The 13,909-nt window shown below is 37.9% G+C and overlaps 1 protein-coding gene across 4 annotated transcripts in view; it reads right to left on the bottom strand.

Moving 5' to 3' along the window:
- The window catches only part of MET (MET proto-oncogene, receptor tyrosine kinase), a 91,951-nt gene that overhangs the window by 4,665 nt on the left and 73,377 nt on the right, over positions 1 to 13,909 (bottom strand). For all 4 annotated transcript variants that reach the window (XM_040550288.1, XM_040550263.1, XM_040550273.1 and 1 more), the window contains exons 12-18: positions 11,048 to 11,194; positions 8,918 to 9,074; positions 7,970 to 8,110; positions 5,842 to 6,072; positions 3,357 to 3,437; positions 2,521 to 2,702; positions 865 to 974 (exon numbers count right to left, since the gene is read on the bottom strand). In XM_040550288.1, coding sequence (XP_040406222.1) covers positions 865 to 974; positions 2,521 to 2,702; positions 3,357 to 3,437; positions 5,842 to 6,072; positions 7,970 to 8,110; positions 8,918 to 9,074; positions 11,048 to 11,194 — 1,049 coding nt within the window. The remainder of the gene's footprint in view (positions 1 to 864; positions 975 to 2,520; positions 2,703 to 3,356; positions 3,438 to 5,841; positions 6,073 to 7,969; positions 8,111 to 8,917; positions 9,075 to 11,047; positions 11,195 to 13,909) is intronic.

Genomic DNA, 13,909 nt, shown 5'->3' on the forward strand with positions numbered 1-13,909 from the left:
ACCCCATTCGTTCTTTGTTCTTAGGAAACCTGAAAATCATGTTGCTTGCTATTTTTTTGCTCACTGAAAAAAAAAAAAAACCAGCAGCTGCAAGAAAATTTTCTTTTCCAGAGGCTGTTCAACTGCGTGTGTGCACACTTTGAAAAAGCATAAGAAGCCTAATGTTGCAAGTGAAAAACCTTTTTGCAGTCAGAGTTCCAAATTATCATGTTAAAAATAAACTCTATCATTTAGTATCTCATTAGTTCGCAACATAGGTGATGGATCAGCATAATACTCTTTGCAACTACTGTATCAGTTAGTCTTTTTGTGAACTGAACTGTCTGGCTACCCAGAGACTAGTAAGATTCCTTGCATACTCTTATTTTTTAATGTAAATTTGTGTGCACATTTGAGACAAAGCAAACTCATACTTATGTAATGAAAAATTACTGTCAAGAAGTCTCACTGTTGTTTCTTTGTATTCCTGTTTTTCTCACAAAGTTCCCTACTGCTAGGCGCGGCAGCAGAGACGTGCTGCTTCTGAAGAGGTTGGGTGGAAGCACAGCAAGTTGAGACAACAGCAGTTTAACTTCCCTAAGGAGATGCCTTTTAAATGCTCTAACCAATGGTTTTGAGAGACTCCACTTTCACCTCAAAATTTCTTATTTCCCACACTCAAAAAAGCTTATGTGTAACAAGTGAGCCTTTAGCTAGCTGAGTAGCTCATCAGCATGCAAGACAAACATCGGTGTAATTGTGAAACAATGAAAAAACTCCAGTTTGACTAAAAAAGGAGAATTCTGGAAACTTTTATTTACCTCATCTCACTGTCTTACACAAAAGAGTGTGATAACGTAGCTAGAAATATATGTTTATACTTACATACAGTTTCTTGCTGCCAAGTCTCTGTGCACAAACTTTTTGCTTGCAAGGTATTTCATCCCTTTTGCAACCTGAAGGCCAAATCCAATTAAATCTTTTACCGTTGGGTTCTGTAAAATATAAACATTCATGATATAATGAATGCAGAAACCAAAGAGCAGACTGTTTTTTTGCTGTAACTTTCAGTTTTTGACTCGCCTATCTTGTCACCAGAAAGATCAAGACAAGTTGGTGCTCATAGTAAGACTGGCCTAAGTTTAGTCAGGTTCTTATGCCCAGTGAGGAAACACTTGAAGAAATCAACAGAACTGAAAGACTCCAGAAGAGTGGAGTTTGCAGCATAAGCAGCATTACCTGGGCTGGGAAGCTGAACAATATTCTGAAACTTCAACATCACAGCTGATAAACAGAATTCACATTTGTGAACTTAGAGCATGTAACTCAGTAGAAGTTGCTACCTGTGACCTTGGAGCTCATCAGCTGGAAATGGCCAGAAAACAAGGCAAAATATCTGGGGCAAAATAAGTGCAAGCTATCATCAGTATGATGCTATGTAAAAGGTGAACGAGACCTTAGCAGTTACCAGGGAAAGACTGGTAATTCTGCTGGTCTACAATACACTGGTGAGACCTTACAGAAAATGTTAAATATAGGAATAAATATAAAAATAAACCTGTAATTTTTTAATCCAGCAACATGGCTCATTATGTGACAGTAAGGTCCAACAGATTATTGCTGTGTTGACATTGTTCTATATCCTTTTCTTCTATGCAACAATCCTGTTCAACTGTGGTTATTGTTCTATTTATTTCAGGGAGGCCCATGGCACTATGCACAGATAAGGTCTCTGGTGCTTGTAGAATGAAACAAGCTCATAAGAGAAGAGGTACCTACCTTACAAAGCTTAACTCCTCCAACAACTTTTCAAAATGCTTTTTTAAAAAAATAAATTACTGGCTATTGTTGATTGTTATCAATGGCAAAATCCCATTGGCTCAGAAGTTATTTTATATTGCCTTACCATTGTGAAATGGGTGGATAGTACAGTAAAAAGTGCACCTGTAGTCTCATACTTGAGAGAAAAAAGTGAGGCCCATATGAGAAATCTGTAGCCTTTCAATGAAAATTAAGAAAATCTCTGATGAGAAAGTAGTTTGTATAACAATTAAAAAAATAACAATTACTGGTATACTCTCTTAAGATAAGAATTAAAACTATTGATAACAGGACTGTGACACTCTCTCGCAGGATGTGAAGATCCCTTACCTAGGAGCTGGAAGTGCAGATGGTGACTACTGGCACAGCTGTTACTGAAGTCAATGGAGACATGCCACTTTAAACCAGCAGATGGTTGGGCCCCTTGACTTAAATCTCATAACCACATTTGTTTATAAAAAGGCTTATGGATGGGAAATGAGAAATACTTATTGCTGATAATTTCTGGGAAACATTGTAGAAGGGAATTCGAGGGGGAAGGGAAGGAGTGGCAGCGCTGTGGTTGGGCTCAGTGCCAGCCTAGGCAAGTGCCAAAGGTTAAGGTGTAATAACAGCAGCAAGCTATATACGTAATGTAATTATCAGAGCTTATAACATGTGGTGTTGGAGCAGGGTGTGGCTAGACTTGCATTATTGTTTCATTGACCTCACCGTACTTACATGAGTCTCGTTCCTAATGAAGTTTCGAAGATCTCCATGCTTCATGTATGGGAGGACGACTAAGGGGGATCCTTCATTAGGCAAACAGATTCCCAGGAGTGACAGAACATTGGGATGAGTGAAATCTTTCATGATTATTCCTTCTTTCAGAAACTGAGCTACTTCTTCCAGGTCTGTAATCCCTGAGAAATCCAGTAATAAAATGAAACAAATAAAAAAATTATTGAACTATGGTTCATTTCTGTACAGCATGTCTTTGCACAATTGAAACTGATAATGAGAAGCTACAAATGTGCTCCTCACCTCCCACATTACGACTAGGCTACGTGCATAGTTTTTCTTACGGTGACCAAATGCACTGCTTTTAATTATTTTTTTTATTATTATTTTAAAATTCATTTTAATTACATTTCTCTTCTTAGTATGAATGGAATAAAAACACTTGAATAAAGCCTTTAATAAGTTTTGTTACAGTCTCTTCTTGTTTTTCCAGCAGCTTTGCCTGCTGCTCAGCAATTTGATTTCCAAAAGCAAATCTTAAGTAGTCAGTAGAATAAAAAATGACACTGTCTTTCCCTTATTTTGCTCTGTCCTGTTCTTTATAGAAAGAATACTTGGTCATTTCATTTGATGAACAAATATATAACAATCTTATATAGCATATATTTTAGATACCTCATGGTATCTAAAGTCATTGGAGTTGCTCCATAGATAAATTTGATTCAGCTGCAGCTAAGAATTTTTATTTGTGAAAGTACACTTCACTGTAATTGATTAGTTCACTTCAGTTTTCTTTGGAATTGAGGTAATATCTCACTATCAAACAGTTAACTCACTATTCAGTGACTTCACAGCACAGTGAATTTTCCTGCCATCGTTATCCAGCAATGTCCCATGGTACACACACCCAAAATGTCCTGTGTAAAAAATGAACAAGATTAGTTTTAATAAGTAAAATTAGCTTTCTTTTATTTTCCACTGGATAGCAATTATCCTTTAAGAAAGCAATCATACTCCAATTCCTAACACTTGTAATGTGCACTTCAGAACTATCACATAAAACTGTCATTACATAAAATGAAAACTCTTTTTGCAGCATAATTGATATTTCTTTACCTAGATGAAGTATATAAATAATGACAAGACTGGCGCCACAACTGCTTCTTATTCTTGTAATGACTATACACACAAAAAACATGTCAGCCCATTGCTACCGTACTCCTGTTGGATATATGGAGAAGGGCACTGGAAAGTACAAGGCAGCAGCAGTTAGAAGGAGCTGATGTGCCCAACTTCAACCCTTGTTCCCAGTGGTTTGTAATTCCATGCTAACTGGTCCACCAAATTGTACAGCCTAGATGTGTCTTCAGTGGTAATTTGAATAAGGAGGCACTGTGGGCTTACTATTTTTCAGATCTTGAAATAGAAAATGTTGGGTGTTAAAAGTGGTGTGTTGACCATGAAAAGTTTTGGAGTTGCCCTGCTGATCACAGATTAACCACGTCACTGGGGGGTAGTCTATGGTTTCTGCCACGGCCTAGTTCCTAATGCAAAGTATCACTGAAAAATGATGAGCCCAAATTGCCTTCTTGCTGACAGTCTAAACAGTGAAATAAACTGGAAGGAACACATAACGCCTTCCTGAACCTGTTCTTTACTGTCAAAAAAATGGGGTAGTCTGCAGACTGAGGAGCCCTACTATGAGAAGTCAACTTGACCTGTTTGGAAAACACAGAGAACTTCAAGCTCAAGGCACATGCACTAATTCAACCAGATCAAATTATGTACATTCAATGGTGACTTTCCTTAACAGGTGTACTACTTACTAGGCACTTTTAAAATATTAATATTTTCAGTTAGAAAGTAAAATAAGTTTTGTCGTTGTTGTTGTTTGTTCATTTTTTTAGTTTTTAGTTTTTGTCAAGTGCGAGTTCTGCAGAGACCACAAGACTATTTGAATAATACTACTATGTTCCAGTCATAAGCCCTGGTCAGAGCCTTGTTGGCTTTAATTTTGGCTTGGGGTAAAATTAATGCAAAGTTTGTTTTATAAAAGCAACTCAAATCCCACCAGACAAAGATCGTTAGGAGCCTGGGCACAAATCCTAAAGCTTAGATTGGGTGTGTCTGAAATATTTTTGGGTTTGGCCTATTTCTAGTTATGGAGGTGAAAATTAAAAAAGACTTAATTTATTTGTTGTCATTCCTGATATTTTTCAGCATTTAAAAATGGGAAATTACTTGGCCTTCTCTGGAACAAAAACGAAAAGCAAAAGGCCCACCCTTACTTTGGGGATGATGAAGTGTAGTACATGGAAGGGAAACACACTGACTGTGTGTCTGATTTCTAGCTATTTTCCTGCAGAAGAGACATTAGGAATATCATATATAGCTATTTTTTATCAGGATTCTGATACTCAATGGGAGACCTCTCATGCATGATCTGAAGAAGTACTGAAAATCCAGTTTCCACTTGGGTTACTAGTAAGTACTCAATAGTATGGATTTTAATAAATGCCACTAACAGAAATACTGACTCGGTCTAGGAAACTGGGAGAGAACCCACTTAAGAAGTTGTAGAGGAATAGGGGTGACTGGAAAAAACAGAAAAATAGGAGACTTACTCTATCAGGGACAAAAATAAAGGGATGGGAATCACGCGCTACACAGATCTGCTGTCGTGATGAAAGAGGAATGAAGGGGAAGAGAGAGCCTTCAACAGGAGGAAACAGTGAACTCTTCAGAGCTGGGGGAAACTCGTGAAGGACAAATGGGTGTGTGCATTCACCTGACCCATGGGTACTTTTACTGAACGCATTTAGTCACTGCGGGAATTTCAGTGTCATACAGCAATCCTGCCAGCTCTCAGGGTAGGAGTTAAGGACTCACTGGTGCTTCCTCCTTAGCATTCCCTGCTATTTAGGCATTTGCCTTCAGCTTGTGTAATGTTCTGCTGTAGCCTCACTCCTGCTCTGCAGCCTCATGGATCAGACTAAGATTTTTGGTGGCCTGGAAGAGGGTAAGAGTGTGGCAGCTGGGGGGGGATCAGCAAGTCTCTTGAGTTCAAAGGAATCTTGTTAAATGTCAGACTCCTTCCCTTTTCTGCTGTCTTCTCCAACTCATCAAACACACAACCCCTCATCTGACTTCAAAGGAGAACCTCCTCGGTTCTCCCCTTGATTCAGTGCATGGATTCAGTTCCGTAAGAGGTAAAAAGCCTGAAAAACCTCCATATATATATACACCTTATTCAGAATATTTTATGATGAATGGGTGTGCAAAAAGAACACCAGACTGCAAAGCAAAAGTCACAGTACCTACCTCTTCCTATTACTTCGCTGAAATGCACAATCAGGCTGTCAGCACCAATAACCACATGCTGGACTTCTTTGACCAGGTCAGGATTTAAGGCACTGATATCAATGTGGACGTTGGTTTGAAGAAGTGGACTGGCTAAATCTGAATCCCCACTGGACAGAATTGGGGAGAGGTCAGAGTGAGGATACTGGGCAGGTCTGCATGATCCATTCTGAGACATGCTTGGAAACTGATCTGCAAGATGAACATAACATGAACTGTTATAATCCTTTTAGGCTTCTCCTCAGAAAATGAAGATCTTTATTTCATTGGTGAGCTAGGGTTTGAGTTTACTGGTTAGGAAGTAGCTTAGATTTGCAAAAGTTTTGCTCACAAAGGGAAAACAAAAATATGCATTGCTAGTCTGCCAAACTCCAGGAAAACCATGTCACTAGAAACTTATCCTTGTCTCAACTCTACTTAAAAAAATAAAAAAATAAAGTAAATGGAAATTTGAAAGTAAATGGAAAAAAATCCACTTTTCTGAGGGGATCGAATGAGGTCTTGTCACTTCTTGCCAAGTGCAGTTTATGGCATTTCTAGTAATTGGGAGTAACAAGAATAAAATGGAAAATGACAATAATATGGGAGGAGGAAGTAGTGAACAATTAAAAACATGAAAACTTGTATTACTGTCATGTTCTAATTTGATAGGTAGCTCTACTTTTCATGAAGGTTTCCAAACTGCTGGTTACTAGCTATATTTATCCAATGGTAAATATTCAACCAGGGAAATGCCTAGAGGTGATTCATATCCTGTAACTACTGAAGATAATACAGTTGGTGCTACTCATGAAAATAACATGAGCCAGCTGATTTAAAAGAGCAGAAATTAAAATGCTTCAGTCAAGAAAGGAGTATTTATTTGAGAAAATTATTTTTGTCAATATCATGTTCACGTATGTTAATTTGCTTTTGTTTAAATGATTTTTCATGGCATTTTAAGTGATAGAATCAAGGAACCAAGCTTAATTTACACCAATTTTGGTCTGGAATGATTCCAGTGGAGTCTGTGAGCAGGAATTAGCCCAAGGTCAAGAAGGAAAAAAGGGAATAAATTTGACAACAGAAATTATCAGTTACCTTATTGCACAGACATGCTTTATATATTTATGTATAAAACCTGAGAGATTTTCACATAGTGTTATCACACTAGGTGCAGAGAAAGACTCAGTATTGCTCTACCTAGAAGCAAGAATAAAAACTCTTCCATTTACAAAACCACGTTTATGTCACCAAAAGCAAGTATCTATTTAATAGGAATGATAAAATTAGCTATAATTGTGAAATAATTTTTACAGCTGCTACATGTAAGAGTCCATGTTTTCTAATGTTCCTGTCATTTTATTCTTTTACAGTAATTGAAATGAACATTCCTATGGCAATATTCAGTGAACAAACCTCCTTCTTTGGGGTGTTATCTGCAGTGCTTTGCCAGTGAATAGTGGCCCCAGGATCACTGATGATTTACCTCCCAACAAAGATCTTTCCACAGTTTTGTCTCTTGTACCACTTTCCCTTCTGAACACTGGCACAGGCTTTCCTTTCCTTCAGGAATCTTTCAATCAAGAAGCTTCCTGTGCCAGCTGATGGCAGCAATTAAAGAATCATAGAGGAGGCTGGGAACTGGCCTGGCTCTCAGACAGCTCCATGATTGGGAATTACAAAGGTAGAATAAGGATTTGTAGTGATTTCTATTAAGATGCATATAGCAGTCTTCTACCTGGAATAGTACAATAGTGTGTCTACACAAAGACTAACACACATCTGTAATATCTCAAATATCTTAGTATGGTAACTCCTAATAGTTAAGGACTGTTTAGTGGTAATCAAAATCATGGGTTCCACACATCTTATAGGACATTTTCATGCATCCTTTGCACCTTAAGCTTTGGAAGCACCAGAAAAAATCAGTTCAAATAGTAAACCTGTGAACAGTAAACCATGCTAGTCCCTATACAACAGAGACACAGACAAACCAGATCAAAAATTGAAATTAAAATATCAGTCAAAATAGCTATAACCTGAAGACAGATGAAAAGCAAGATGTATAAAATGGCATTATCTGTACAGATTTACAGTAGAGATGTACCTTCTAGAAAAGTTGATCTGTAATCTACAGATTCACTTGAGACCATTTCTGTTGTTGGACTTACACTCCTTGCGCTCACCAGCCTGTCCAGATGAGGAGTGTGAACTCTGCCATCATAGCGCACTAGATCACTTCCCAGATCTGAAGGGGGAGGAGAAAGAAATATTGGAAAACCCTCATGTTTACTGTATGTCGGCATTCATTTAGGTATTCATTTAATTTTAGATGTTCTACTCTGCTGGGAAGAGGGTCAGGTTGTTGTGGAGGCTACTATGGGCAGGACCTGAACTTCAGCTATTTCAGTAATACAAGAATTGCTGTAACTAGTATTAAAGCCCCATTGTTGGCCATACTGAAAGATCCAAAGGAGCTTCAAAGCCTCTGGGGCCGGCTTCGTGACCTGACTGTGATACCACATCGGGACAAGACCTGGTTATGTAGTAGCTCCCTCCTTCCCACTTGCATAGCACAGCATTACCCACTAGAAGGAAACTCAGACACAGGGGACAGAAAGGAGGCACAGTTTGACCAAGTTCCTGATTTGGGTGAACAGGAGACCAGGATACTGCAGTGCTCTGTTTTGCACAATCTAGGTACAGCCTGAAGGACTACAAGGGCATTGCATGAAGCTGAAATACATGTGGTTGCAGGCGTGTCATTTACTTGTCCCCTCTTCTAAGGCTGACAGAGGAAAAGAAGTTACTAAGTTTCCCTAATAGCTCAGAATTTCCCTCTGTAAATCCTTCTGTAGGCATAGCATGGCCCTTCACCCAGCTCAGGCAACAGCCAAGGGCTGAAATGCAACTGAACATTGGACTAGATTGTGAAAGTTTGGCTGACAGGTTACAGAAGGGTATTGCATGGCACTTAAGCAGATCATAAATTGAAGTATATTTAAAATCTAAGATATAAAAACTGAATTATTTGATGGAATTGACTACAATGGACCTTTAATTTGTTTGTTCTTCCTTCTCCAGAAAAAAAATACCAAAATGATAAAAATTAAAACTGATGTTGAAACAACTCCAGCAATTAGTCCTGTGAAATTCTGATCTTGCTTGATGAGCACTTTTCCAATAACTGTTGACAAAACTTCTTGCTTCCACTGAAAAAAAAAAAAAAAGAAAACAAATGTAGTGTGATGATATTAAAAGACAAGTAAGAAGTAGATTATTAGTACTGAAGTAAAGCTGATATATCCCATAAGAATTAAATCTTGACTTTATGATGCTCTACTGAGATGAGATACTGGGAGTGAAGAAATTATTATATTATAAAAATTATTAAAAATTATATTATTATACGTGAAATCAGTTCTACATTTTTATGATTCATTATGTACTTTCAAGAGGGACATGGCTATGTATGTGCTACACCACACAAATGGCACACACACCCTGGATAACAGGATCCCACTGCTGTCAGATGCTAATTCAAAATGCTAAATTCACACCTTTACTCAAATGGTGCAGGGAAGTGAATGGGTCTGTGGATACATGGGCTGAGATGTATGTTAGAAAAACGCCCAAATGTCTTTGATATGTGTCTTTCTGGCATAACCACTCTGTAACATCATACTCTCTTTCTGTTGACAGTGTGCCTGCATTTTAGTTCCCAAGGTCACGTGAGTCTGTCCCTTGCCAGCTTCTAACTTGTTGACAGTTTAAAGAAACAAAACAAAACAAAAAAACAACCCCAAAATCAACAACCGAACAAACACCGAGCAGCTAACAGGGAAAAACTGTTTTAAATCACATGGCACTAGCTCAGTCAGTTGGAATGCATTTGGCCATCTTTTCTCTTCCTCCCGTGGAATTCATTCCTCTGGGTACTGTAATGATGGATTTGCCCGTCAAAAGAGCAAATTTTCTTCTTCGCTGGGCAGACTTCAATTTCTGAGGCTCCTTGCCAGTAAACAAGCAGAAACCTTATTTAACCCCTTTATGCTATATCCTTTTCTACATATGGAATATGTCACACGTATCTGTTTCTTAGAGGTTATGTCCTACTGTCACATTGTAGAACAGACTGAATGAAGTTGAATACGTAAAAATACAAATAGGTGCAGAATGTTAAATATGCACAAATATTGTATGAAACTAGGCATTTACAAATAAGAGAAACAGATTTGCCAAAAGGGGAGCTCATTCTAAAGTTGCCAGGAAACTGGATCTGTACTTTTCAAAGCAAACTCATATTAAAATAAGTTAAAACTTAATAGTTGCTGTATTAATAAAATAATTTAATGATTATTATTTACTTAGATTGTAGTAACACGTAAAATACCAGGATTTCATTGAGTTTACATAGACTTTGATCCTGGTCATACTTAGCTGACTTCCAAAGTTTCCACTGTTTTCAATGAATCAGAGTCCATGCTCAGCAACTTTGATTTGTTCAAATGTAACCCCCTCCCCATGCTTTTACATTTTTATATATATATAAAAAAAAAAAAAGATTCTGAAGGATTTGTGTCTTATTCTATGAATCAGTTGGTAAAAACTGCCTACAGTCTAAATCTGCTGTAGAACTCTGAATGACTCTAGTGAGACCACATTTACAGCAATGGTGAAACTCAAACATTTCTCCTCAGTGTCTGCATCTTACAGAACTAATGAAACTAAATTATATATATTTATAATATATATATATAACATAGAAAAAAATCCTTCAGAAAGGATCTGACCCTATTTACTGTATCAGAATATTTTTCTGAAAAAGGATTTGTGAGCTCAAAAGTATACCTACTCCATTACAGTTTCCTGTTCTTCCCCATATGGTTCCTCTCATCTTTGGACTAAGAACTAGCATTCTATTTCTGTGCTTCTTAGTTTAGGTCCTGTTTTGTGCCTAAGGCTCCAGAAAGTCTCTGTACAAATGGGTAATAACAGCAATGATGATAACATTTATTTTAAAAAAGTCAATATTATTTGAATTTCCGTCCCAAACACACATGGATAGAGATATCTCTGTAAACACAGGCTTAGGCCTATATTTGAAGTTTGTAGGTTCAACAGTGTCATTGGCATTGATAATAAAAGTGACATGAATATTGCATGTGCGGTGTAGCTGCCTCACCTCTATATTTAGCTCACTGTTGGATTTCAGGAGATCACTTGGAACCGTACACAGAATTGATTCTGACTGCAGGAGGAGGTTTTCGCAGCTTTTATTTCCAACTTTTAGCACCTCTCCTTTAACAGCTTCTGAATCAATATAATTTCCCTTGGAAAGAAAAAAAAGAAAAAATCAATCTAATATTACATAACCACCTCATGAAAGTTAAGGAGAAGGCCTTTCATTACCTTGTAAAATGTTTTTAATGGAAAAACAATTGTGAAATAAAACAGACTAACACAAGTTTATATTGCCCTGTCGATGTGCATATGCCAGGTTTATTCATGTAAATGGGAGTTTGACTGACAGGCCAGAGAGGGGGAGATGATAATGTTTAAGGATAAAATCTCCTGTCACTAATACTCATACAGCCCATAAGGACTTCTAAAAATGCAAATGTTTGAGGAATAATTTCTGATGGTCCTGTTTAGATTTTTGCATAATTTGCACAAGAAAGAAAGCATTATGTGATCCTGTTGTTTATACAAAACTGTCATTATATTATCCACAAACTAAAGGCATCTCAGATATTTTGTTTTGCAACTAGTTATGGTTGAGGGAGTGAAGCTTTCAAAAAAGAGCAAGCAAATTGTAATCATAAAAAAGCACAAATCTGTCAGAACCACGTTCCATAGACCGAAAGCGGAACAAACCCTGGTAAAAATGACATGAAAAGTGCACTTTCTACTCAGAAAACCTGCCTTCACATCCTAGACTTGGATGAAATATTATTCCTTCTGATATTGTGATATAGTAGTGTCCAAAGGCCAAGGTCAGGATCTTTTGTGCTCAGGACTACATCGGCATTTAGGAAGCTGCAGTTCTGCCCTGACCTGCGTACAGTTCAGCTTAGATAAGATTAAAGAACAGGCATATTACGAAGGAGTAAAAGGGGAAAAGGGAGGATGGGGAGTAACAGTAATATGGTCTATTGATGTGGGCTGAACTGGGAGTTTTTCATGAGAAGGGAGGAAGGCATCATGCCTGACACTGCTGTGAGGCTTCGTCTACTGAAATAAAAACAAGACACCCATTCTGAAGGGCAAAATAAATGTTATTTTGGAATATATTTTTTATGTCTGCTACAAAATCAGAAAGAGCTCTGGAGAAATTGTAATAAAAATATAGGAGAGCCAGTTTAGTGTCCTATTTTGACCAGCAAAGCCACACCCCAGGTGAGTGCTTTTTAACTGCTGGCAGAAAAAGTCCATTTTGCTCACTTTTGTCTATCTAAGCCATTCGTGGAGCCATTCTTTTTGGTGTTGAATATTCAGTGGACCAGGGAGCATTGATTGACTGTTTAGTGCTTATTAGTCTGGAAACTTACTGCAGACTGTGAGCCATTCAAGTTCAAATCTTTCTTTTGAATCATGTATCTCAAAAGCACTGAATTTGGGTCTTCCATCTTCAGGATAAATTTATTGTCCTAGAGAGTGTGGATGAGTTGCCCCTCTTTTTCTTCTGCACTACATCTCAGAACATTTTCTCCACCAAAACTGTTGCTTACTCAAAGGAAAAAAACATACTGACATTTCCTAGGGTGGTCATTAGCTAGTTATAATGAAGGCAGTAGTTTTTATTTATTACCATTACCATTATATTACCACTAATATATTATAGTTTCAAAAATATTCAGTATAATATCTGTCTATATAAAAAGTTTCAGAACCATTTCAAACAGTTGTTTTGTTCTTCTAAGGACCAAAGAATTTACATATAATTTTAAGAAAATGAGGAAATTGACTCCAATGAGAACTGGGAAGCAATATTTCCTATTTTAAAATGCATATTACCTCCTACTTGCTGAGTAATGTCCTTACATGCAAGCTGAAGAATACAGTTATTATTCTGTGTAGCTGTCACAAACCAATCTGATAGACTAGCTAACTACCTTACAACTTTAGAGACAGAGGAATAATTTGGTTGAAGGTCTAGAAGCAGTATAAAAACTGAAAACTGAGGTGTGGAAATTTTGATATCAGTGTCAGAAGAATTTTTGAGATTCCTAAACAGAGCAGATTAAATAGGGAAGAACGAGGAGTTACTGCAGTAGAGCTTCCACTTAAGCTTGCTCAGAAATATTTCCATTGCACTCTCAGACTGGACATTAACAGAAACATAATTTTCTATGACATGTGAAAGAAGATGAAAAACAGACTGACCTGTAAATGAACAAGACGCGTTTCTTAAGATTATCTCACAATGAATGTGTTGGACTGGTTTAGCAGTAGACTAGGGGATTAAATCTTGACCAATTGTTTTAGGACAGATGTGGCAGAGAACAGATCTCAAGATCTCTAATGTGATGTGTAACATAAATTGTGCTACTTATTTCCTTGTCAAAGGTTTTATATTTATAAATAGATGTTGGTCACCTAGGCATAGGCCTCTTCAGGAAGCATGCAGAGCTCCAGTGCTGGCTTGGTGCATAGAATCATGGAATCATTAAGGTTGGAAGAGACCTCCAAGTTCATCTGGTCCAACCATCCCCCTACCACCAATCCCACCCACTAAACCATGTCCCTAAGCACCAGGTCCAACCTTTCCTTAACACCCCCAGGGACGGTGATTCCACCACCTCCCTGGGCAACTTGTTACAGTACCACTCCTGACCATGCCAGGCCTCTGCAGGCTGTGCACCTCAGGCAATTACCAGAAGTAAAACAAACAAAAAAAAAGTGACACACGGGGAAAGGCAAGGCCCCTACCCCACTGGTGCCTGCTCTGCTCACACTAGTGCTCCAGGATTGGGTGGAGGGAAGCAGTGGAAGAGCTGCTGCAGCCCTCAGAGGGTGAGGGTATGTGACCTGACACACAGTCCCA

This window comes from Cygnus olor, chromosome 1 (genome assembly GCF_009769625.2).
Source record: "Cygnus olor isolate bCygOlo1 chromosome 1, bCygOlo1.pri.v2, whole genome shotgun sequence".
Taxonomy (NCBI): domain Eukaryota; kingdom Metazoa; phylum Chordata; class Aves; order Anseriformes; family Anatidae; genus Cygnus; species Cygnus olor.